This window comes from Camellia sinensis, chromosome 4, assembly GCF_055761805.1.
Source record: "Camellia sinensis isolate YWXY chromosome 4, ASM5576180v1, whole genome shotgun sequence".
Lineage (NCBI taxonomy): Eukaryota > Viridiplantae > Streptophyta > Magnoliopsida > Ericales > Theaceae > Camellia > Camellia sinensis.
The window spans coordinates 215,627,212-215,649,396 of record NC_138964.1 but is presented as its reverse complement, the minus strand read 5'-3'; the positions used below and the strand labels follow the sequence as shown (position 1 = coordinate 215,649,396).

The 22,185-nt window shown below is 37.6% G+C and overlaps 2 protein-coding genes and 1 pseudogene across 2 annotated transcripts; 1 reads left to right on the top strand and 2 right to left on the bottom strand.

The window, feature by feature from the left end:
- The first annotated feature begins 2,639 nt into the window (after positions 1–2,639).
- LOC145824444 (putative pectate lyase 7) lies at positions 2,640–8,097 on the top strand (annotated as a pseudogene).
- A 1,952-nt stretch (positions 8,098–10,049) lies between these two features.
- On the bottom strand, positions 10,050–21,578 carry LOC114303742 (FACT complex subunit SSRP1). The gene is made up of 16 exons (XM_028248892.2): positions 21,342–21,578; positions 20,509–20,694; positions 19,580–19,685; positions 18,822–18,958; positions 18,619–18,702; positions 18,427–18,521; positions 18,232–18,340; positions 17,959–18,045; positions 17,768–17,860; positions 17,350–17,547; positions 17,046–17,191; positions 16,819–16,966; positions 15,517–15,615; positions 15,263–15,445; positions 10,525–10,603; positions 10,050–10,440 (listed from the first exon to the last, which is right to left on the bottom strand). The coding sequence occupies exons 1-16, from the start codon at positions 21,393–21,395 to the stop codon at positions 10,313–10,315; spliced, it is 1,932 nt and encodes a 643-aa protein (XP_028104693.1). The 5' UTR covers positions 21,396–21,578; the 3' UTR covers positions 10,050–10,312.
- On the bottom strand, positions 13,106–14,585 carry LOC114320776 (uncharacterized). Its single transcript, XM_028267846.2, has one exon. The coding sequence runs from the start codon at positions 14,522–14,524 to the stop codon at positions 13,238–13,240; it is 1,287 nt and encodes a 428-aa protein (XP_028123647.2). The 5' UTR covers positions 14,525–14,585; the 3' UTR covers positions 13,106–13,237.
- Positions 21,579–22,185: the final 607 nt, after the last annotated feature.

The window sequence follows — 22,185 nt, the reverse complement described above, 5'->3', positions numbered from 1 at the left end:
TAACCTCATGATGCAGAACAACGTGATGCGGCCGACATCCCTATTACAAGACATGCCGGCACCAGCAACCAAAACTAGTGCCCAGAAAACAAGACCTCGACCTAGATGAGTAAGTCTGAGAAGACAAGAGCTCAGCCTAAGTGAGTAGATCCCGAATTCAAGATCTCGGATCCCAGATCCTAGAAAACAAGATCTCGACCTAGATGAGTAGGTCCGAGGAGACAAGAGCTCAGCCTAAGTGAGTAGATCTCGGATTCCAGATCCCGGATCCCAGATCCTAGAAGACAGGATCTCAGCCTAGAAGATTAAGTTCGAGAAGACAAGAGCTCAGCCTAAGTGAGCAGATCTCGGATTCTAAATCCCGGATCCCAGATCCTAGAAGACAAGATCTCGGCCTAGATGAGTAGGTCCGAGGAGACAAGAGCTCAGCCTAAGTGAGCAGATCCCGGATTCCAGATCTCGGATCCCAAATCCCAGAAGACAAGATCTCAGCCTAGAAGATTAAGTCCGAGAAGACAAGAGCTCAGCCTAAGTGAGCAGATCCCGAATTCCAGATCTCGAATCCCGGATTCTAGTACTTGACGATGTTTCTAAGCGAAACATGACAAATAACTTAGACTTATTATATGGCAGAGTTGAATTATACTTGCATATAATAGAGTTGAACTAAGTTGGTGATGTTTCTAAGAGAAACATGATGAATAACTTAGACTTATTACATGGCAGAGTTGAATTATACTTGTATATAATAGAGTTGAACTAAGTTGGCGATGTTTCTAAGCAAAACATGACGAATAACTTAGACTTGTTATATGGCAGAGTTGAATTATACTTGCATACAATAGAGTTGAACTAAGTTGGCGATATTTCTAAGCGAAACATGATGAATAACTTAGACTTATTATATGACAGAGTTGAATTATACTTGCATATAATAGAGTTGAACTAAGTTGGCGATGTTTCTAGGCGAAACATGACAAATAACTTAGACTGATTATATGACTGAATTGAATTATACTTGCATATAATAGAGTTGAACTAAGTTGGCGATGTTTCTAACCGAAACATGACGAATAACTTAGACTCATTATATGGCAGAGTTGAATTACACTTGCATATAATAGAGTTGAACTAAGTTGGCGATGTTTCTAAGCAAAACATGACGAATAACTTAGACTTGTTATATGACAGAGTTGAATTATACTTGTATATAATAAAGTTGAACTAAATTGGATTAACATGGACCTATCTTATCGGCAGAATCAGACACAGATTGGAACTAAGTGTATATCAGTCAGATTAACAAAGAGACCAAGGTTGGTAACCTCGGCCAGTTTTTGTTTGAATCTGACCTCGGCGACAAGGCCAAAGCCACATGCTTAATGAGAACCCAAGTGGAACTTAAGTTCACATTAGGGGGCAGAGGGCTGGAGAATGATGCTTGGGAGTTAAAATTTACAAGCTAAGATTGGTTTCACACTTGTTGAAATTTTAAGAAAAATTTACAAGTTGAAGTTAAGCCGAAGTTATGTCAAAGGAAGATTGGTTTAACACTTGTTGAAATTTTAAAAAAAATTTACAAGTTGAAGTTAAGCTAAGGTTATGTCAAAGAAAGATTGGTTTAACACTTGTTGAAATTTTAAGAAAAGTTTACAAGTTGAAGTTAACCCAAGGTTATGTTGAAATAATAGAAGACAAAGGTCCTGATAAGTAAAGAGTGAAGTGGCAAGTTGTAAATAACACTTGTGAAAATATTATGATAAATATTTTCAAGTGTTAGGTCAAAGCCGAGATAAAACTGCTAGTAGGTATAGCCGACGTACTCCGTACCGAGAAGATTGCATAGTTAAGGTGTACGTTGCAGATATGCAAAATATAATAAGTATGAAAACATGCAAAACATAGAAGAAAAGCGGTAAGAATACATGATGAAAGCAATATTCAACACTTAGAAGAAAATAGAAGGCTTGCATTGAAAAGAGACAGCTTGTTCAAGTACATAAACAGGCACATCAATCTGACAAAACAGATACTGTTCAAAACAGAGAAGAAAATTACAAAGAAAAAGGTACAATGAAAAGAAAAATTCCTAAGTACTAGGATCTTATGCATTGATCTCAGACTATTCAACCTCGGCTGTTGGCATTGTTTCGGTCTCGACAGATAGCTGGGCAGACTTCTCGGCCGTGATTTCGGCATCGATTTCTAGAAGAGTCTGGTCTAGGCTTTTTGCAGCGGCAGTGATCTCGGTTTCAGAAGTGTCGACCTTCTTTGGTGAGGTGCTCTTGGAGGCCTCATCCTCGTCCTCCTCAATCAAGTCCAGGACTTGATCATTTAGAGTAGAGGACTTGACCCCAGCAACAGAGTAGGGGACTTGGCCCCAACAACAGTTTCAGATTCTTTCTCGGCAACCTCAGCCTCGGCCTCTTCCTTGTCTCCGACCTCCTCATCGTCGGCCTCTTCTACTTCCTTGGCCTCATCCTCAGATTGATTGGGAGAGAAAGGGAAAGGGACATTGAGCTGACCCATATCACGGAGGAGAGAGTCCTTAGGGACAAACATCTTTTTGAGGGCTGTCATCTAGTCAAGATAGTAGCCTTCGTTGCAGGCCATATTGACTTGTTTTTTCAGCCTTAGCAATGGCCTCGGCTTTGGTAGCAATAACTTGGTCCACTTGCTTCATGTGCTTCTCTTTCGAGATATTGAGTTGCTGGAGGCATGAGCCTGTCAAATTGACTATAAGGAGATGGAGTGGATTGCACAGTTATGACATTAGGGATGTCAACAAGAAGGTCTTCTACAACAAGAGTTCGGCGAGACATGTCGTCGTTGGTTACGACGATGGTTACTCACAGATAAGGCGATTAAAAAATTATCAAGGTCTAAGGCTGGAAGCTTAGGACCTCGGTGTTTCCTGTTCCTGGATCTAGCTGCAAGATTGTCGCTATGTCGGTGTTTGCACTGCCATTGAAATTGTGGGTTGATACGTGGAGTAATTGATGAAGTGCTTGGCTGCTAGCCTGGTTCAGCTAATAGAGTTTGAACCTGGGGCACAAATCGATTATTCATGGCAATGAATGCTTCAAGAACAATGATAATGGTTTGCATAGGCAAAAAAAGAGAGTATGGGGACACAGATAGAGGCAAAATAAAAAAAAAATGGCAAAAAGTTATGATTTCGAGTCCTTAGGTGACGTGTTCGTGCTGATGTTAGACGACTAGGGGTAAAATTGACGCGACACGTTGGAGACGTGATTAGTACGCTCTAATCTGATGATGATCTTGATTGAGAAGTGCAATCTCAATTGAGATGATCTCGGTAGAGGTGATGATCTCGGTTGAGATGACGACCTCGGTTGACATGATGATTTCAGTTGAGATGTTGATCTCGGTTGAGATGTTGAATTTGGATGGGAGCAGAACTTGTTTATTCTTGGTTTCTTATGAGATGATATCAGGATCTTGATGTTCTTGAACTAGCAAGTCATGATTTTTGCTAGTAGTGTGATCTCTGTTGAGATGTTGGACCTGGATGAGATAGAACATGATGGTTCTTGGTTCTTGATTCTTGATTCTTGACGAGTGGACATATGAGTCCTTATTTCTTAGCGTTGACAAGTCATGATCTCGGTCGGAGGAGTACATGTATAGGTTCCACTACCTCAGTTTGCCGAGGTAATAGAACCTAAGAGGCAATTGTGGAGACATATTTTTGGGTAGTCCATGTGGCCGAGATTGTTAGCCGAGGTACCACGTGGGCAGACCATGACGCCGAGATATGGTGCAATACTACCGAAATCTGAGATATTTGGATAGAGGACTAGAGTCCTAGATTGGGAGAAGATTTCAGTTTGGATAAAGATAAGACTCTTAGAGAGTTTATCCCAATCCTACTGGGAGTCCAAGATTAGCAGTAATTCAGAGTCCATTGATGCTAGGCTTCTATTGGGACTAGGTTTGTGTTGGCTATAAAAGGGAGGCACCCTTATGGGTTTAAAGTATACTTTTTATGCCCTGTCTAGTGAGTTAAGCACTATTGGTTATCTTTGAGAGATATTTTAATTACTAACTTAATCGTTGGAGTGACGCCGGGTGGACGAACCACCGTGAGATTCTTATATTTCTGTGACCGGTTGTTCGGGCTTAATCTATTCTGCCGGTGCTCTCCAGCTGAATACTAACTTGGCAGTGTGGTCAGAAATCTACTCACACAGTATATATATACACATATAATATTTGTGAATTTGAATGATTAGAAATAATGAACATATACAAATAATGTATTTTTCTTTAATTTTCCTACTGCTTTTTGTACCTCCCTGAACCTTGGGTTCAGAGGAGCAATCTCAATGCATCTATTTCCCTGACTAATGATGGTAGGATTGGAGCTACCTCCAATAGCATACATGTTCCAATGAGTATAATCGTTGTTGACGACATGGATGAATCCCCATCGACATCTAGGCATTCTTTGTGTTAATCTCTTACCAAAGTGGTTGAATGCAATTGTGACCTGCATAATCTTATCCTTTGAGGGTGAATCATGTGCCCCAAATAGCATTACCTTCACCATTCCAAGCATTTTTGTTATCAACATCAAATTGAATGTCATCTTAGACATCATTACAGTTGCCACTTCTTGAATTATACATATACATATCACTTAGCTTCAAATATCAAAATACGTCCAACTAAGATTAATTAAGTTGGCTTATTATGATCTGTGAAATGACTATTTGAAATTGTGATACCAGTGCATCTCCAACACCTATCAATTGGGTTGGTAACCAAGCAAGGACCAGTGTATTTTTTTTCCCTTTCGGTGCCTTCTAGCGTTGTTGCTTGTCAAATGGATGTTGTCTGATGTAGTAGCATTGCTTGTCAATCTGATGCTCCTTACAGTCCTACACCATAGCAACAACATAGATATGCATAAATATGATTTATCTATGTTTTATTGTAAAATTATAGTGATATATAGTAGCCTTGATGTCAAAATAAAATTTTGATGACTTTTTTAGGTATTTTTTCTGTCTAATGATTCTCTATCCGCAAATTTCTATAATGTGTACTAATGCACTCACCTCTAGTAAATTATGTGAAATCTCTAAATACATGAATCTTGAGGCGTGATTCAACAATTGAGGTGCATTGTGACAGAGAGACGTGAGCATTTGGGGACAAAAAAATCTCATACCTTTTTTCATACATTTTATATTCAGATCCAATAACTTTTTCAGGCATTTTTTATGAACAATGATTATTTATCCTCGAATTTCTATTTTTCCTGTATCAGTACACTCCCAACCATTAAGGCCATGTTTGTTTGGGCGGACTGGATTAGTATTCCTATGACTAATAGTCCTAGGACTATCAATCCGTTGGATTATGTATCCTATCTTAACTAATAGTCAAGTTTAAAATAATTAATCCGTACTTCAATTGTTTAACCAAACATCGGATTAATAATTTTATTGGACTATTAGTCCAATCCCAAGCTCATGTCCACCCAAACAAACATGACCTAAATTATATGAAAATGTGAGACACTATATAATAATGAGAGGTGTATTAATTGGGCCGAATAGAGAAGGAGATAAAATCTAATACCATTTCCTTTTCTTTCTTTTCTTTCTTTCTTTCTTTTTTTTTTTTTTTTTCTTTTCTGTTTTGAGCATTGCTGATCTATTTTTTTTATACATTTCATGGTTTCAGAGTTTTGAATGCCACCCAATTAGTAAAAGTGAAGCCCCATTTGGCAAAGAACACCACCTAGCCAATGAAGCACCCTTTAAAGGGAAGTCCCAATTGGCAAAAAACAGCACCGAATCAAGTTCCCCAATCCAAACGGGGAACAGCACCAGGAGAAGCCTAGCCAACAAGAAAAAGTACACAGGCCCATGCAAGGCCACCAACCCAATTGACAAGTGCTGGAGGTGCAGGCCCCTTCAGAGAAAGAGAAAGAGGCTGGCTGACTGTGCCATCGGCTTTGGCCGCGTCACCACCGGAGGCAAGGCCGGAAGAATCTACATCGTCACCAACCCCTCTGACGATGATGTCTTGAACCCGAGACCCGGAACCCTCTGCCACGTTGTCATTCAGAAAGAGCCGTTGTGGATCATATTCCAGCGCAACATGATAATCAAGTTTATTTATACTTCTATACTATTATAAAAAAAAAAATTAATTTTTTTATGAAATTGTGTCACGTTATTTTTTCCTAACTAGTGAATGATAAGAATTTGATTCATAACAATTAATGTAGGGTAGCTATGTAATTGTAAAATTGACACATTTCTTTTGTAATTTAATCATGAAAGAATTTTAAACAGAAAATTCATGAAGTATTTCTATACGGCTCCATAAAGACTTTTCACTAATTGGTGTAGCTTTGTGACGCTTTTAAAAATTTTTCAAAATACCTTGAAACGTTGATAATTGTCATGAGATCTAAACTGTTTTGATTCTCTCTCTTATTCAGGTTGAAGCAGGCCTAGGAGTTGATCATGCAGAGCCACAAGACAATCGATGGCCGCGGTGCTAAAGTCTACATTGCTTATGGGGCTGGCATTGCCATCCAGTTCGTGAAGAACATCATCATTTTCTATACGAAATTTCAAAACAAAAAAATTATTTAGATTATTACTACATCAATTAACTATATTAATTTTGAATATGACTCACATTACGTTAATTTTGAATATACACTATATATCTCAGTTCGAGATACAAATTTAATTACATAATTTATTTTTATTTTTTTATTGCGACAATTGTCTATGAGATATTGATGAAGAGAGGATGATGCTAATATTGGTTGTACATGTAATGGTGAAGGTACTGCTATTTGGTGCACGTGATACAAACATTGCTGATGACTACATGCAAGTGACAGTTATGTGCAACCATTTTGGTAAAAGGTTACATCAAAGAATGCCAAGAGTCCGATCCGGATTGGTCCACGTTGTCAACAACGATTACACTCAGGCCATCTTTGTTTGGACGGATTGGATTAGGTTAAATTAGCATTATCATGACTAATAGTCCTAGGATTACAAATCCTTTTGGATTGTATATCTTATCCTATGTTTGGATTGAGTTAAGATTATAAAGAGAGGCTAATAGTCTAAACTTTTGCTTAATCCTCTAATTTATATCTCACCTCTCTCTGTGGGATTGAATTGACTACCATATGTGAGATACCATATCCGGATGGATTGTTAGTCCGTACTTCAATAATTTAACCAAACATCGGATTAATAATTTTATTAGACTATTAGTCCAATCCCAAGTTCATGTCCATCCAAACAAACATGGCTTCACTGGAATATGTATGCCATTGGCGGTAGCCACCATGCTACCCTCATTAGTGAGGGCAACCGGTTCATTGCTCCAGTCAGACACGAATTTAAACAGGTACTATTAGGAAAACAAAAAAAATGTATCCATATATGTATGCAATTTAATAAATTACAAAATGTACATCTTTTTTTAATTTGTTTTCTGTGTGAGTGATTTTCTGACCACACTGCCCGCTTAGTAATCAGCTGGAGAGCACGGGCAGAATAGATGGTACCTAGCTGACCTACAACAGAAAGAGAAGATTCCGACGGTGGTTCGTCCACCCAGGGGCACTCCGACGATCAAGTCAGTATATCTCTCAAAGATAAATCAAGTGCTAAACTCACAAGCTTGAGTATCAAAAGCATACCTTAGACCCATGGGGGTGCCTCTCTTTTATAGTCAAAATAAACCTAGTCCCAATAGAAGCCTAACTTCTATGGACTCAGGTTACTGCTAATCTTGGACTCCCAGTAAGATTAGGATAAACTCTCTAAGAGTCTTATCTTAATACAAATTGAAGTCCTCTCTCATTTTAGGACTCTTGCCCCTCATTCGCTTATCTCGGATTCTGATATCTTCGAAGGTAATCTCGGCCTATCCGAGATGACCTCGGCATAACAACCAGGACATGTGGCACCTCGGCTGACACGTCGGCGTCACCTTGGCCACGTGTTGGTACTCAAAAAATATATCCCCACATTTTCTATTTATGGGATGGTGTAGGTTACACATAGGGATGCCCCCGAGTCTTGAGTGGAAGAAATGGACATGGAGATCAAAAGGTGATCTATTCCAGAGAGGAGCATTCTTTATTGAATCTGGAGACTCTAATGGTGTTAACAAGTTCGGACGCCTTGATATCATTGTACCAAAGAAAGGCAAAATAGTTAAGAGCCTTACCCGCTTTTCCGGTGTCATTGGTGGTTGCAGGCCAGGTGTACCTTGTTAGAAATGTTTCTTGCATCTAGCCTAAACAATTGCAATGTGAACAATACTTTCTAGGTACAAAGAATTCAATCGCAAAAAAATATATATAAAACAACTATATACAGACGTATTTTAAGTTGTTTTCATTTTTTGATTGAATTTTGTGTACATGGTTTTTTTTTTGGGGGGGGGGGAGGGGGGGCCAATGTAAATATGATGAAAAGAGAGGGAAGGAACAATGCTTTAATATGTAATGCAATGATGAGAGAAATCAATGAACCCACTTTATTGGCTTTACTGGTCTATTTATTTATTGTTTTGGTTAATTTTCTATCAAAATAAGCACTTAAATTTCTCACAACACCCACTATATGGATTCGAATTCTTATACCTTATGAAAAAATACTTGCAAATAAGTATAGAGCAATATTTATTAAGTGTATTTAGAAGTTTTCCAAATCCAGAGAGCTTCTAAATGCACACATTTAATATCATCTTACACCCACTTTAATCTCAAAACTATCCCACATTCAATCTCTTCACTCTCGGCAAACCATCCACTCCTCTCGCGCTCTCTCACCGTTGCTGCCCACAATTGCCGCTCCTTCCTCCCCAGCCTCCCTACCACCCCTTCTCTCCACAACACAGCAATTTTAATTTAGAAAATTAATTTTTGGCAAGTATGAAAACAAAAAAATTGTGTATTTAGAAGCTCTCTCAAATGCAGAAGCCTCTTGGTTATCCATCTGCCAAAAGCCATCTAATCCTACCAAATGCTTGGTCTCTATATATCTCTCTATTATAAACTACTATAGTTCATGCAACATTTCGAGCCCAAAACAAATGTTTAATGATGATTTATTAGGTAATGTTTGACTCACTGAATAAAGGTAGATTAAACAAAATTATCATTCTTAACTTCTTTATAGAATAACCATTTTTTTACAACGGTTAATCATAATTCCATGCACTTTCTATAATTTTTTTAACAAACCAAACATGAAAATGAACACTATGATAGAATATCATTCTCTTAGAATTCATTCCAATAAACCGCATAGCATTAGGATCCAGAAGCAAATATGTTGTTAATGAGAAGCTTTCCTTAATTCAAAAGTTCAACCCTTCTTAGTGACTTATTGCATACTTCAAATGTGTAATATGGTCCTCTTTGAAAAATCTTGTAATAAATTTTAACAAGTGAAAATAGCTTTTTTATGATGTGAGATTTGACGAGCAACAAATGCTTAAATGTACTTATCCAAAGCAAAAAAACAAAATTTACTAACTAGCATGCCATACAAATAACATAAAAATAAATGGTTAATAATTAAATTTAATTTCTATTAAGTTTTATTAAAATAATCTTAATAAAATTATTGCTAAAAATAATTTTTGGTGGTGATTTTTTACATGTCGCTAAAACTTGACAATTAGTGATTTTTTTATCATGATTTTTATATATTACTGCTAAAACTTACAATTAATAACGTTTTTTTATAACAAAAATTTCAAACTATCATTAAAAGTTAAAAATTAATGACTTCTTTATAATAATTTTTTAAACTGTTACTAAAACTTATAATTAGTAATATTTTTTATAACAAAATTTTTAAATTGTCGCTAAAGATTAACAATTAATGATATTTTTTAATATTATTTGATGAAAAACGTCATTATCATAAGATTTATTAAATAATAAATTCACCTATTAAAACTTACACGTAAATCTCCTAATAATAAAATCTTAAACCTGTCAACATCAATAAGAGTCATTGTTAAAGGAAAATATCAAATCTCAACATTAAAAACTTCTTAAAATCTTAAACAAAATACACCTACAGATACACGAATAGACAGCGCAAGAATTCTATAAACTAACAATTACTAAATGATTAACCAGTTCTCTTGCATACTCAAAATGTGCCCAGAGAACTAGATTTCTACAACCAGAAAGTTGGTATAGAAACATCATTAACTAAATACTGCTACTTAGCAACTTAATTGAAAATAAAATAAAATAAAAAGAAGCCCTAAAACTCTATGCACTGTCAGATTCATTTCCAGAATCAATAGTCATCGGCTGAGGGTTCTTGTAACCACTGATTTCATCCTTGTAACGCATTTTATCAGCTTGGGCCTTTGCTTCAAATGGTTCTTTCTCCTCAGCTGCAAAAACCACTTTCAGCAAAATTAGAAAGTAGTTATCATTGATTATGTACTAGGAACAAACATCATGTCAAAAGGACAAACCTGACAACTTCTTCCATTTCTCACCAAGAACTCTCCCCACATCAGTGAATGCAATTCCAGGGTTAGTTTTCTTGATATTCTGCAATCAAAATTACAGTATGAGAAACCCATCCAATCAACTCTAGGAGGTTTGACATATGACAAGAAAATATACTGACAAACATTGACACACACAGAGACATAAGATGTATTTGTCATGTCCTCGTGAAATGAGTTGGTTCTAGAGTCTCAGATAGAGGTTCAAAGACTAGGGAAACAATTAACACTAACGCTGTGTTTGGTTGGGAGATTTGGAGAGGAATTTGGAAAGGGAAAGAAAAAAAGTGTGTGAAACCAAGTGAAATGTAAGTATATTTTTTTCACATTTCACCTACCTTTTCCATTTCCCTTTTCAAATCCCTCCTTAAATCCCCTAACCAAACACAGCATAAAGGTAAGTATAGATTTGTACAAAACCCAAGGGGTAAGTATAGACTCCAAGAACATCTGTAAGCATCTGAATATGGTACTAACTCTGAAAATTATAAGTGCCTAGCTTGCATATAAAAGAAGTGGCACAGTAATTAAATATCAGGTAAATTTCACTGACTCCCCTTGAGGTTTAGAAATATAATAAACCCCACAAGTTGGGCATAATGACACTAACTTTCCTTTTAGCCTTACTAAAAAAGGACCGGAACTAATCCTGATGGTTTGTAGACATAGGGATAAACATGAATATATATGCATTTTAATGTAAAAGATATAACAATATGTAAAATTTGATGTATGAAAAAATAGAGAGAATGAAATATGTATTGATGATTGATATTATTGATTGATGTATGTTTTTTGATTTCTATTACAATGATTCATGATTCCTATATATAGAAGAGGGTGAGTGTGTAGTAGGTAGGGAGTAGGTGAAGTGGAGGTGGTAGTGGTGTAGTGGGTTAGGTTTAGTAGAGTAGGTGAGGTGGTAGTGGTGTAGTGGGTTAGGTTTAGTGGAGTAGGTTTAAGTGAGTGAAGTAGGTCGAGAGTAGGTGGATTTTAACAGCCTCCGCAAACTCAAGGGGGATAGGAACTAACTAACTTGAGTTTGGAGAGAGTAACAAAACAAAAAAATACATAAAAATAAAAGAGGATACGAGACACTGTATGGTCGTGTCAGACCATTGGTGAAGACACTGGATGGTGGTGTCATAACGTTGTAGAGGACACTGTATGGGGGTGTCATAACCATGTAGAGGACACTGTATGGTGGTGTCATAACGGTGTAGAGGACACTGGATGGCGGTGTCAGACCGATGTAGAAGACAGTTTATGGGGTCATGTCGGACCGTTGTAGCAGACACTGTGTGGTCGTGTCAGACCGATGTAGAAGACAGTTTATGGGGTCATGTCGGACCGATGTAGAAGACAGTTTACGGGGTCATGTCGGACCGTTGTAACAGACACTGTTGTGACAGTTGTTGTGACAGTTTACGGAGTCTTGCTGGACCCTTGTAGAAACTAATCGGAATCAATGTCGGGACAGTTTACAGAGTCTTGTCAGACCCCTGAAGGAGCTAACCGGAATCAGTGTCGGGACAGTTTACAGAGTCTTGTCGGACCCTTAAAAAGTCGCACCCTTAAAAGGTGTGCCCAATCTTTCAAAAAGGCGTGCTATCAAAAAGCGTGCCCAATCCATAAAAAGACGTGCCATCAAAAGGCGTGCCATCAAAAGGCGGGCCATCAAAAAGCGCGCCCATGTTGTCGTCGAGCGCCGAGCGGCGCATGATGCGCGTGTCTGCCTCTTCGTCAGGGTCTTTATAAACTGAGGCGGAGGCTGTGCTTGAGACAGAAGCGAAGACAAAAAAACTTTGTGAAAAAACTTCTGAAAAAACTCTTCATTTTCTGAGAGAGATATTCGTTTTCTGAGAGATTGTCTCTAAGAGCTGCAAATCTTGAAACACTCTGTAATACTCGGTTGCCCAAAAAATGGCCTCGTCGTCCCGTAGTCTGCTCACTCTCTTTCCAGACCTCAACGAGTCAACAAGAGAGATAACTGGTGCGGTGGCCCGTGAACCTCAACCAAACACCTCTGATTTTGCTCCGTTGAACTTTCCGATGCGGTCTGTGGAGCAAAAAATGGCGATGCAAACTGATATTGAGGTCAATCAGTATACTTTGAAGTCATGTGTGGAGACCATGACGGCGGTCACAAACTTGTCGCACCGGCTGCAAAGTAGAACGAATGAGGTGCAGCAGCTAAAAGCCCAACTGGCTCTGCTCCAACGAATGTATAAGTGTGCGCGAGCAGAGATAAGTGTGCTAAAGGCAGAAAACAAGGAGCTGAAGCGGAAGGCCACCGTGATGTTCCGATTTGGAGGGCCGCCATATGCTACAGTGGAGGAGCAGGGAGTAGTGATCATGCCCAGTGGAGTGGGAAACACGGAGGCAACACCGGCAAGGGCCGCCCAGGACGGAGGCAAGAAGAAAAGACCGGCGGAATAGGCGAAGAAGTGAGGTCGGTTGGTGGCCGGCCGCAGAAAAGAAAACAAAGCTGTTGGTGTTTTTTTTTTTTTTTTTTTTTTTTTTTTTTTTTTGTGTAAAATGATGATCGGGGTGGATCCCTGAGATGAATAAAATATGGTTTGGTGTGCAAAGCTATATGGTATGAATGGAATTGGAAAAAGATTAAAAATAATGTGAAAGAAAAATAAAGAAAGAAATAATAAAAATATATTTGAAATCAAAAATGAAAGATGGGGGAAATAAGGAAAGTGGTTTGGAGAAAATAAATAAAAATAAAGGAGTTTGAAATCAAACGGAGGAGAGATGATGATGGGTTTTTTTTTTTTTTTTTTTTTTTTTTGAAAATAAGAATAATAATAATAAATAAAATGAAGTGTGGGATAAAGGTGAAGAAAAATTTCGGAAGGTTAAAGTAATAAAAAATAAAAAATAAAAAAGAAAAGAAAAGGGGAGATTCAAAGGTGTTGGCGGGTCCTACCACTAAGGGAAAAAAAAAAGATGATGGGTGTGCAAAACAGTGTGTGGTTCGTGTCCTTGTCAAAAGGAGGAGTAAAAGAAATATAAAAAAATATGAGTGGGGAACAAGAATGCGTGTGCAAAACAATGTGTGGTTCCTGTTTTGTTTTCTCTTTTCTTCTTTATTCTCCTTAAGAGAGAGAGAGATGGTTACATGATGATGAGGATGAAAATTGTTCCTTCTTGAAAATTGTTTTCTCAGGAGATATAGCCCATCTTGTCTGCTGCTGCTCTGCCGAATATGGTAGGTAGCCACAGGTATGGTCCATCTCTTGGATGGAGCTCTCTGCAAACAACAATTGATGAAATCACGAAATTCTCTCGACGCCGTAGGCGGTGCTTGAGGCGGCTGAGTATTGTTGTTTTGACAGCCACAGGTGCATGTCGGGCAGGGTACAATTGTGTTGTTGTAGAAGGATGAGAGTGAAACACAGCAAGTAGGAGTTTTCTGAGCCAGAAATTGCGAATATGTGCATGTAACATTCCAAGTCATCATAGCTTGTGTGACTTTCCTTACATCTTGGGTAACAAATTTGGTGGGTTTGCCAACTTTTGCCGGACCACAAGTATAACCTGGCCCTGGTGCTTTCAAGGTCAAGGTCTTGGGCACCCTCACTGTTTTGTTAGTAGTTCCAGCTCCACCAACACTAATCTGGAATGAGCTCGCAGCATTGGATGGATCTTGCACCCATGAGTTAATTACTCCCCCCTTGCAGCAATTTGCGATCTGCTGGTTGTAAGGAGTTCCTAGCAACAAGTCCACAACTGTTGGATCCTTCTTACAGCAATGTGGAATGTTCCCTTTGAATTTCGAACAATCTCCTTGCTCTGTGGTTTGGCCTCCCACCATGCTCCATAGGGGGGGTAGCGTGACCAGCTGCAAGCTGTTTGGTGTGTTGCTATCACCCACGGTGGACAGAGGGTCCAATTGCAAAGCTGTCTGCTGGGTGCAAAAAGGAGCTATGAATCCTGTGTGTGTGAAACCCATTGTTGGGAAATTTGGATTTGTCCGGCAGGCGGCCAATGCGAGATTGCCGCCCGCCGGTGAAACGAAATTACTAGGTTCTTAACCTCGCTCTGATACCATGTAAAATTTGATGTATGAAAAAATAGAGAGAATGAAATATGTATTGATGATTGATATTATTGATTGATGTATGTTTTTTGATTTCTATTACAATGATTCATGATTCCTATATATAGAAGAGGGTGAGTGTGTAGTAGGTAGGGAATAGGTGAAGTGGAGGTGGTAGTGGTGTAGTGGGTTAGGTTTAGTGGAGTAGGTGAGGTGGTAGTGGTGTAGTGGGTTAGGTTTAGTGGAGTAGGTTTAAGTGGGTGAAGTAGGTGGAGAGGTGGATTTTAACACAATATCATTTTTATATCCATATGACTTCACAAATTATAGGTAAAAAGAAGGATAAATGCTATATGAATTAAAGCATTAAGGGAGCTTAATAGAATTATGTCAAACTTGCGGAGCTCAATGACACACAAAAGGCTCAAGAGATTAATATATTATCAGGAAAAACTTCTTAATTCAACCCAAAAATGAGTTTTGCTTCTAAAATGTGTGAAGTTAAATAGCTAAATCAACATATAATTGCATCTCTATAATGGCATGCTCACATAATTATCAGGCTCGTTATATATTAGTTTCTAAGAACTAACAAACAAAGACTATCAAAAGGAATTAAGGAAACAGGGATCTGTATCCAAAAATACTGACCTCCCTCTCGCTCTGTGAGAAAAACATAAAACCAGACATGGCCCTCTTTGGTGCATTTGGATCCTTCTTTTTCTTCTGTTTCCTCTTCTTCGAACCATCTTCATCACCATCTTTAGACTTACCCCTACTAGAGGATGCCTTTGAAGCAGCCAGTTCTTTCTTGGATTCCTTTTTGGCTGGTTTCTGAATTCACCATTCATCAGATGTAAGACTAGTTTTACAGAAGCAGAACAAGAATGAATGTAATGATTTACCTCTTTCTCGCCTCCACTTTCACTAGCATCAGATTCCTCATTACCAGAATCATCAGTAGGTGAGCCTCCATCATCCCCGTCAGCAACAAAATCTTCATCCTGCCAAAATCCACCAGGTTTAACAATGAATGAAGACACCCATAAAGAGATACAAAAAGACAAATGTAAATGCACAAGCATAAAAATAAACACAAGGGGGGAAAATAAGGAAAACAACTAATATGATCATCCCCATACTTTATCTTGTGTCAATTTGGTCCATGTAGCTCTAATTGCAACAAATTTTCCCTTTAATTTTTTATATTGTGCCAAGTTGATCCAATTGATAACATCTGTCACTATTTTGAACAGTAGTGGTCATGTGCACCTCAGGTGACCATCTTCCAAAGGCAAAAAGAAAAAAATTAAATCACCACCTTTCTCTCTCTGTAGAACACCACCACCAAACGAAGCTTTTGATGCCAAACACGCCCAGTGGCAGGTGAGATCTACCGCACAAGAGTGTAGGCATCTCTGCCACTCACATTCAACTTCTTTACAAAAATAAGGTCGTCATCTTCGAGCGAACGGACTACCTCCAATCTCTCTCTCCCCACTGGCAAGTGCTGCCACAATGACACCATCTTTAAGGCCGATTGCTCTGCCCACTCTCTTCTCTACGATGTTGCTATCAACACCTATCACCTTCTCATGATGCAGACCAGCATCGGTGGTTCCCCCACCAACCCACCATCTCACAGCACCCTCCACCACCACCACCATCCAACCCAACCCCTCACCTCCTCCTTCCCCCACCACCAACCCCTTACCCCGCCACAATCCAATCCACCCACTCAAAAATCCAATCCCCCAACCACCAATTCCCTTGCCCCACCACAATCCAATCCACCCACCCCATCCCATCCCATCCCTTGCAACCCAGTCCTCCACCCACTGTCATCCCCCTTTCATTCATTACATAAATTTATTTATATATATACACGTCAAAGTAATTTAATTTTGATTAATCAAGTGTTATCTAACACTGGCAAAATGGTGACTTCTTCTGTCCCATTTCCTAATGGCTGTTTTTAATTGAAACAAATTGATACGATGTGAAAATTAAAGGGGAAATTTGTCGCAACTAAAATAACATTGACCAAATTGACACAAGAGGCAAACTACATAACTACTATAAAATAAAAATAAAAATCAAATTTTACATCAAAGTAAAAAATCAAACTTTCAGTTGTCTCCAATCTTTGGCAATTTCAAACATGACATGGCATCCAATGAATGAAGCTAAATGAATTTTGAGTTTACCTCCTCATCACTCTCATCTCCACCAGCAGCATTCTTAATCCGCTCAAGATGTGGGTCAACAGCATCATCATCATCATTCTGCAGAACAGCAGTGACACCATCTGTAGTTCGGATGTCTCCCAAGTTCATGATTTTCAAACCTTTCCCACTGCATCAACAGAACAATAGAATTAGAGTCCAAGTAACTTCCAACTCTCCATAACAGAACATGAGAAGCTTATAGCAACCTGATGAAGTCAAAAAGATTGTGATATTCATTCCTCTGAATGTTCCGGAAAAGATGTTCTTGCTCAGACTTCAATCTGATAAGAAGATCAAAGTAATGCATATTTGCGCCTCCAGCAGCATGCCTTTCAAACTCCACATAATCAATCTGAGATAAGATACGCCAGTTCAACAAGTCAATCCACCCCAAACCAGGCATATTTTGTTTTGAAAAGTAAACCCCAAACCGGATATAATTCAATATAATATATCTATCACCAACCAGTAAACCACAGGGTTAAAGCATTTGTATGGCCAGAAAGTTACCTCTTCATGAAGAATAAGAGTTGGAGGCTTGGGTAAAAAGAAGAATCCCTTTTCAAGTGGATACAGGACACCATCTTCAGCTTTCAATGAAGACTTAACAGCATAACCATCTTGACAGCTACGGAACTTCCCAGGTCTAGTGACTTTGGCACCAGACAAGCCACGCATTATCAAAATGAATACTTCATGAATCAGGCCCTGATGTATTAGAGAAAAGAAAATCATACCAAAGCGAGTAGATTTAGTTATATATATCTATATATATTGCTATCACAATATAAGCAAAATTGTGTAATTTATTACACACACACAAAAAAAAGGAAAAAAAAAAAAAAAAGGCAACAGATTGTGTTTTGAACATGTACAAAATGGTGCATTAGGAATGGCATCAAAAGATGAAACAACATCACTACTATACCTTATACGATGGTTCTAACTTGTCCTTGTATTTGCTATTCAAAAGATCTTCATTCATTGACAGGGTGCTTTCAACAACATAGTCTGTTTCAAACTGCATAAAGATGGTAGGGTACAATATAAATCATCACATGGACACATGATCTCTAAGAAAGCTTAAATGGTGACCTTAATGAACACAACCAACAATACCTGCAAGACAATATGTGGGTACAAAGTTTGGCCTTTACGGATAGGTGGATCGAGAGTAACAACAACAAAGGTATGTGGTTGGTTAGACTGCAGAAACACATGACAATATATGTGAGTTAAGTTTAATATTGTCGCATCTTCCAAAAAACACAACTAGTCAATATTGATCAATTGACAATTTGCATGTTAATGTTTCTAACATTAAGCAAAGAAAATGAACTTCTGGACCAAGAAAAAAAAAAAAAAACTTCTAAACTATAAATAATAAATAACCTTAGGCAGTAGAAAAAGGCGTACAACACTGCTGTACTGAATTTTAAAATCATTGGCTTGCCCTTGGAGCCTCAAAAATGAAAGATGAAGTTCAACATTGTATCGACCCCTGCACAAAGAAAAACCAACATAATATAAAAGACACATAAATACCATGGAACTACAAAAGATACCAGATAGAAGCACAGTACTCACCTTGGAGTAAGAATCGCAATTCCTTCAAATGTAACAACAGACTCTTCACCACCTGCACCAACATCCGCCATTGACATGATTTTGTCACGAAAGACCTAACATAAAAGAAAAAAATATAAGTAAACAATTGTTCGATTTCTACCCGTAATTCAAAGCAAACCCAGGAAACCAAAAGAAAAAAAAAAAACTTACCTGAGCAGAGGGACAATTTTCATCACCAACAAACTGAGTGTTGGAATTAGGAATGTGAAAACTTATCTCCATCAATGAATCTTTCTGCAACCATAACACCAAAGCATCATGATAATGAAATTGCTCCAATAAATGCAACTTAGAAAGCATCCGATGTACAAAGACAGCATGATTCAGAAAACTCAAAATGAACTGAAATCAACCTCATTAGCACCAGTTGTGTCATCCACATGGAACTCTAAAATGACATCATTTTTTCCTTGAAGTTGTGTTTGGGAGACATCTGCTAAAGATACCTCAAATGCTTGCTTTGAACCAACTAGAAAAGTCAGCATATTCCCTACAAATTTAAAAATGAAAATAAATAAAAACTTGGGAGCCGTTTTAAAAAAACAACAGGATATATGTGAAGGAAGTAATGTATACAAGTAAAATGGTAAATAGTTTCAAGCCCTCAATGCACGCAAACTCCAAAGTTAATGGCTTGAATGAGAAAAAGGTTATATAAACTAATTCATCATCCAAAAGCCAATGATGAAATAGGGTGGCACAAGTCCATTCTTTTATTTATGATACAAAAAGAGAGAGCAAACATAAGATGATAACTACATATTACCAATGAAAGAGGCTATAATTTGCAAAATTGATGGGGAACGTTACCAAGGCTTTATTTGGAGCTTGGAACCAACTAGGGAAAATGAAAAGGTATGAAAAATAAAATAAAAGAACCATTTATGAAAAAAAAAAAATTTCTTTTCTTTCCTTCACATTTTCTTCTACTCATGGTTTTCCAAAAGACCAAACCATTTAAAATGTAATACCTCATAATTTCTTCCTTCTTAGTTTAGGAGTTCCAAACAAAACCGAAACAAATTTACTTTCAATAAATTGCTTCTAAGGCAAAAAAGGAATAAATACAGAAATGACCAAACAACACTACATGCCAACAAAATCCACTCACCATTTAAATCAACTTCACCCCAGTTTTTTCCACTGACAGAAAGCTGCTTCTCTTCGGGTGTAATTCCACAACTGCTCTGAAGAAAACTGGTTACAGTAGCCACATCCTGAAAGGCAGGTATGGATGCACAACATAAGAATTATTATCTAGTTTAAGAAAGGTAAAATGTATATAGCCACATCCTGCAAGGCATGTACTGATGAACAACATAAGAATTATCAAGAAGTTTAAGAAAGGGAAATTGTATAACTATTACAAGGACCCAATGATGGGAAGGTTTACAATATTTACATGGAGATATGACAAATAGAACTCCAATGGCTGAAGTTAAAAAATGTAAACCATGAAGAAGCAAACTTCTAGGTTAAAGTTAGTATATTACTGGAATCATAATAAGAGGCAGTTTAAGAATCACAATGGAGGTGGGATTATAAGCCACTACGCAACTTGAAATACCATATGAGCAAGGAGTTCAATAGTACAAAAGTTCTAAAGAACCAAAAATACCCTACTGGGCAAAGGCTCCCTATTCTTTTGCAGTAACCCAACCACACGCGAGAGGGCGGAAAAAAAAAATGTTGGGAAAATTATAAATTAAAACACATAGTCAACATCATGTCTAATAAGGTTGACAAACACAGCAATCCGGGACATAACCAAACAACAAGAAGCTTGTATATTAAACATATACACAATAAGCATATGACAGGTTCCATAATAGGCTTAACCTTCTGGATAATGATGAAACTATTAAGTTACCCAACCAGAAGTACTCAACTTTGTCATAAATAAAATTAAAAGTTCCTAATGTGTACACAGAAATAATAATATTCCTTCAGTATGACACTCAACAGACTTAATTAAGGAACTACATTACCACGATATAAATCAAATGCAGAAAAGAAAACAATCCCAGATAAAGAAATTACCTGGTCACGGAAGCCAGTGAATTTGTAGTACAGACCGTCCTTAATTCTAACCCCTAGTTGATTAGAGCGGGGTACCTTCATCCAGGTTAGGCCCACAACATCAGCCTTGTCAACTTCCACAGCTTTCCCACCTCCTGTTTTTTTCCACAGTATACCCCCTGAGTGAATCCTAAGTTGCCCTGCATTCTGCATTTCCCAACATATGCAAGTTAAGAAGGCAATTTTCACATCATCGAAAATCCATCCAAATTTAAATAAAACAAAACAATTTTCCCAGAAACTCGACTAAACTCCAATCTAAAACCCTAAAATTCTGCCCATACAGGAGATTGGTTTAAATCATCGATAAATTAAATTAAGTACAATAGTTTGAAAATTGAAAATGGTTTAAATTATCTAAAATAGCCTGAAAATTTAAGTATTTGAAATTTGGGTGCGGTTCAAAATCCTCATCTCCCAAGTTCGCACGATTGTGACGCTTACTATTAAAACAGCAACAAAGTACAGAATATGTACACATATTCATACACAAAGAGCCTGGAAAATCTCCCACTGTTCGTTGAAAAGATAGAAAATCGAAACTACATCAGGGGAAAATCTTCCAATAAATTCAAACAAATAAAGTACAAATCATGTCCAAACCCTAGAAAAGCAGGAAATCACACAGGGATTTGGATAGACAAGAGAAAAATTAAGGTCCGAAAGAAATTAGAGTTAGGGTTAGGGTTTCGAAAACCTAAAAGAATAACTCGAAAGTGTAAACATTTATCGAGAAAAAAAAACCTGGAACTTCAAATTTCTACAGAATCTAGAGAGAGAGAGAGAGAGATTACAGTGCCGCCGCGGCCTCCAAGGGAGATGCTGTTGAAAAGGTGACCGTCTGCCATTGTTGCGAGCTTCGAATGAGAGAGAGAGAGAGAGAGAGAACAAAAAACACTTCACAGAGATTGTGATTTATATATATATATAGAAAGAGAGAGGCGGTGGGGAGTGAGGCATCGTGCGATCCTTTGGTATGGCGCGAAAGATGAGTGGGAAATTTCCGCCGTTAAAAAAATAAGATTAATTACAATTACACCTCTTAACTTTTACCAAAATATCATTTTACTCCATTTTATTTACGGGTGTTAAACTAACTAAATTATTCAAACTTGACACATATTCAATTCATTAAAAACTCAATAATATTCACTCGTTATATAAATAAGTTAACTTTATTAAGTTTTTAAGTCAAATTTAAACATTCTATTATTTGATTTGATAAGTTTACTTGCAAAAAATCAAACTATTCGAACTCGACTCATATTCGATTCGTTAAAAACTCATTTGAAATTGGTTTTATTTATAAACAAACGAAGCTTGAACATAATTGTAAACTCATTAGGTTATCAAATCAAATTTGAACAATTTATTATTCGGAACCCCAAAAGAGTTGTTTTAGTGGGTACAACTTAAGTCCTAAGATATGCTCCCTCTAAATCTCATATTCAACTCCCATTGGGAGCAATCCATTCATTGGGGTCATGCCTGCGAGCTCTATCCAATATTTGCCTAATCCGTATAGAAGGGGTGCTTTGCAGGCCCCGCCGTGAGATTTCCGAAGCCCAAAGCCGATAATCAACTAATAAATTTCTAGGGCCCTTCACATTTTTTTTTCATTGAATGAAATAAAAATTT

Excerpts from the sequence above, each read along its gene's own strand:
- LOC114320776 (XM_028267846.2), bottom strand. The coding sequence starts at position 14,524 with ATGGGTTTCACACACACAGGATTCATAGCTCCTTTTTGCACCCAGCAG.
- LOC114303742 (XM_028248892.2), bottom strand. The coding sequence starts at position 21,395 with ATGGCAGACGGTCACCTTTTCAACAGCATCTCCCTTGGAGGCCGCGGC. Across the intron at positions 18,046-18,231 it reads GCCTTTTTCTACTGCCTAAG|TCTAACCAACCACATACCTT; the intron begins GTTATTTATTAT and ends GTGTTTCTGCAG. Across the intron at positions 17,861-17,958 it reads ACCCACATATTGTCTTGCAG|TTTGAAACAGACTATGTTGT; the intron begins GTATTGTTGGTT and ends ATCTTTATGCAG.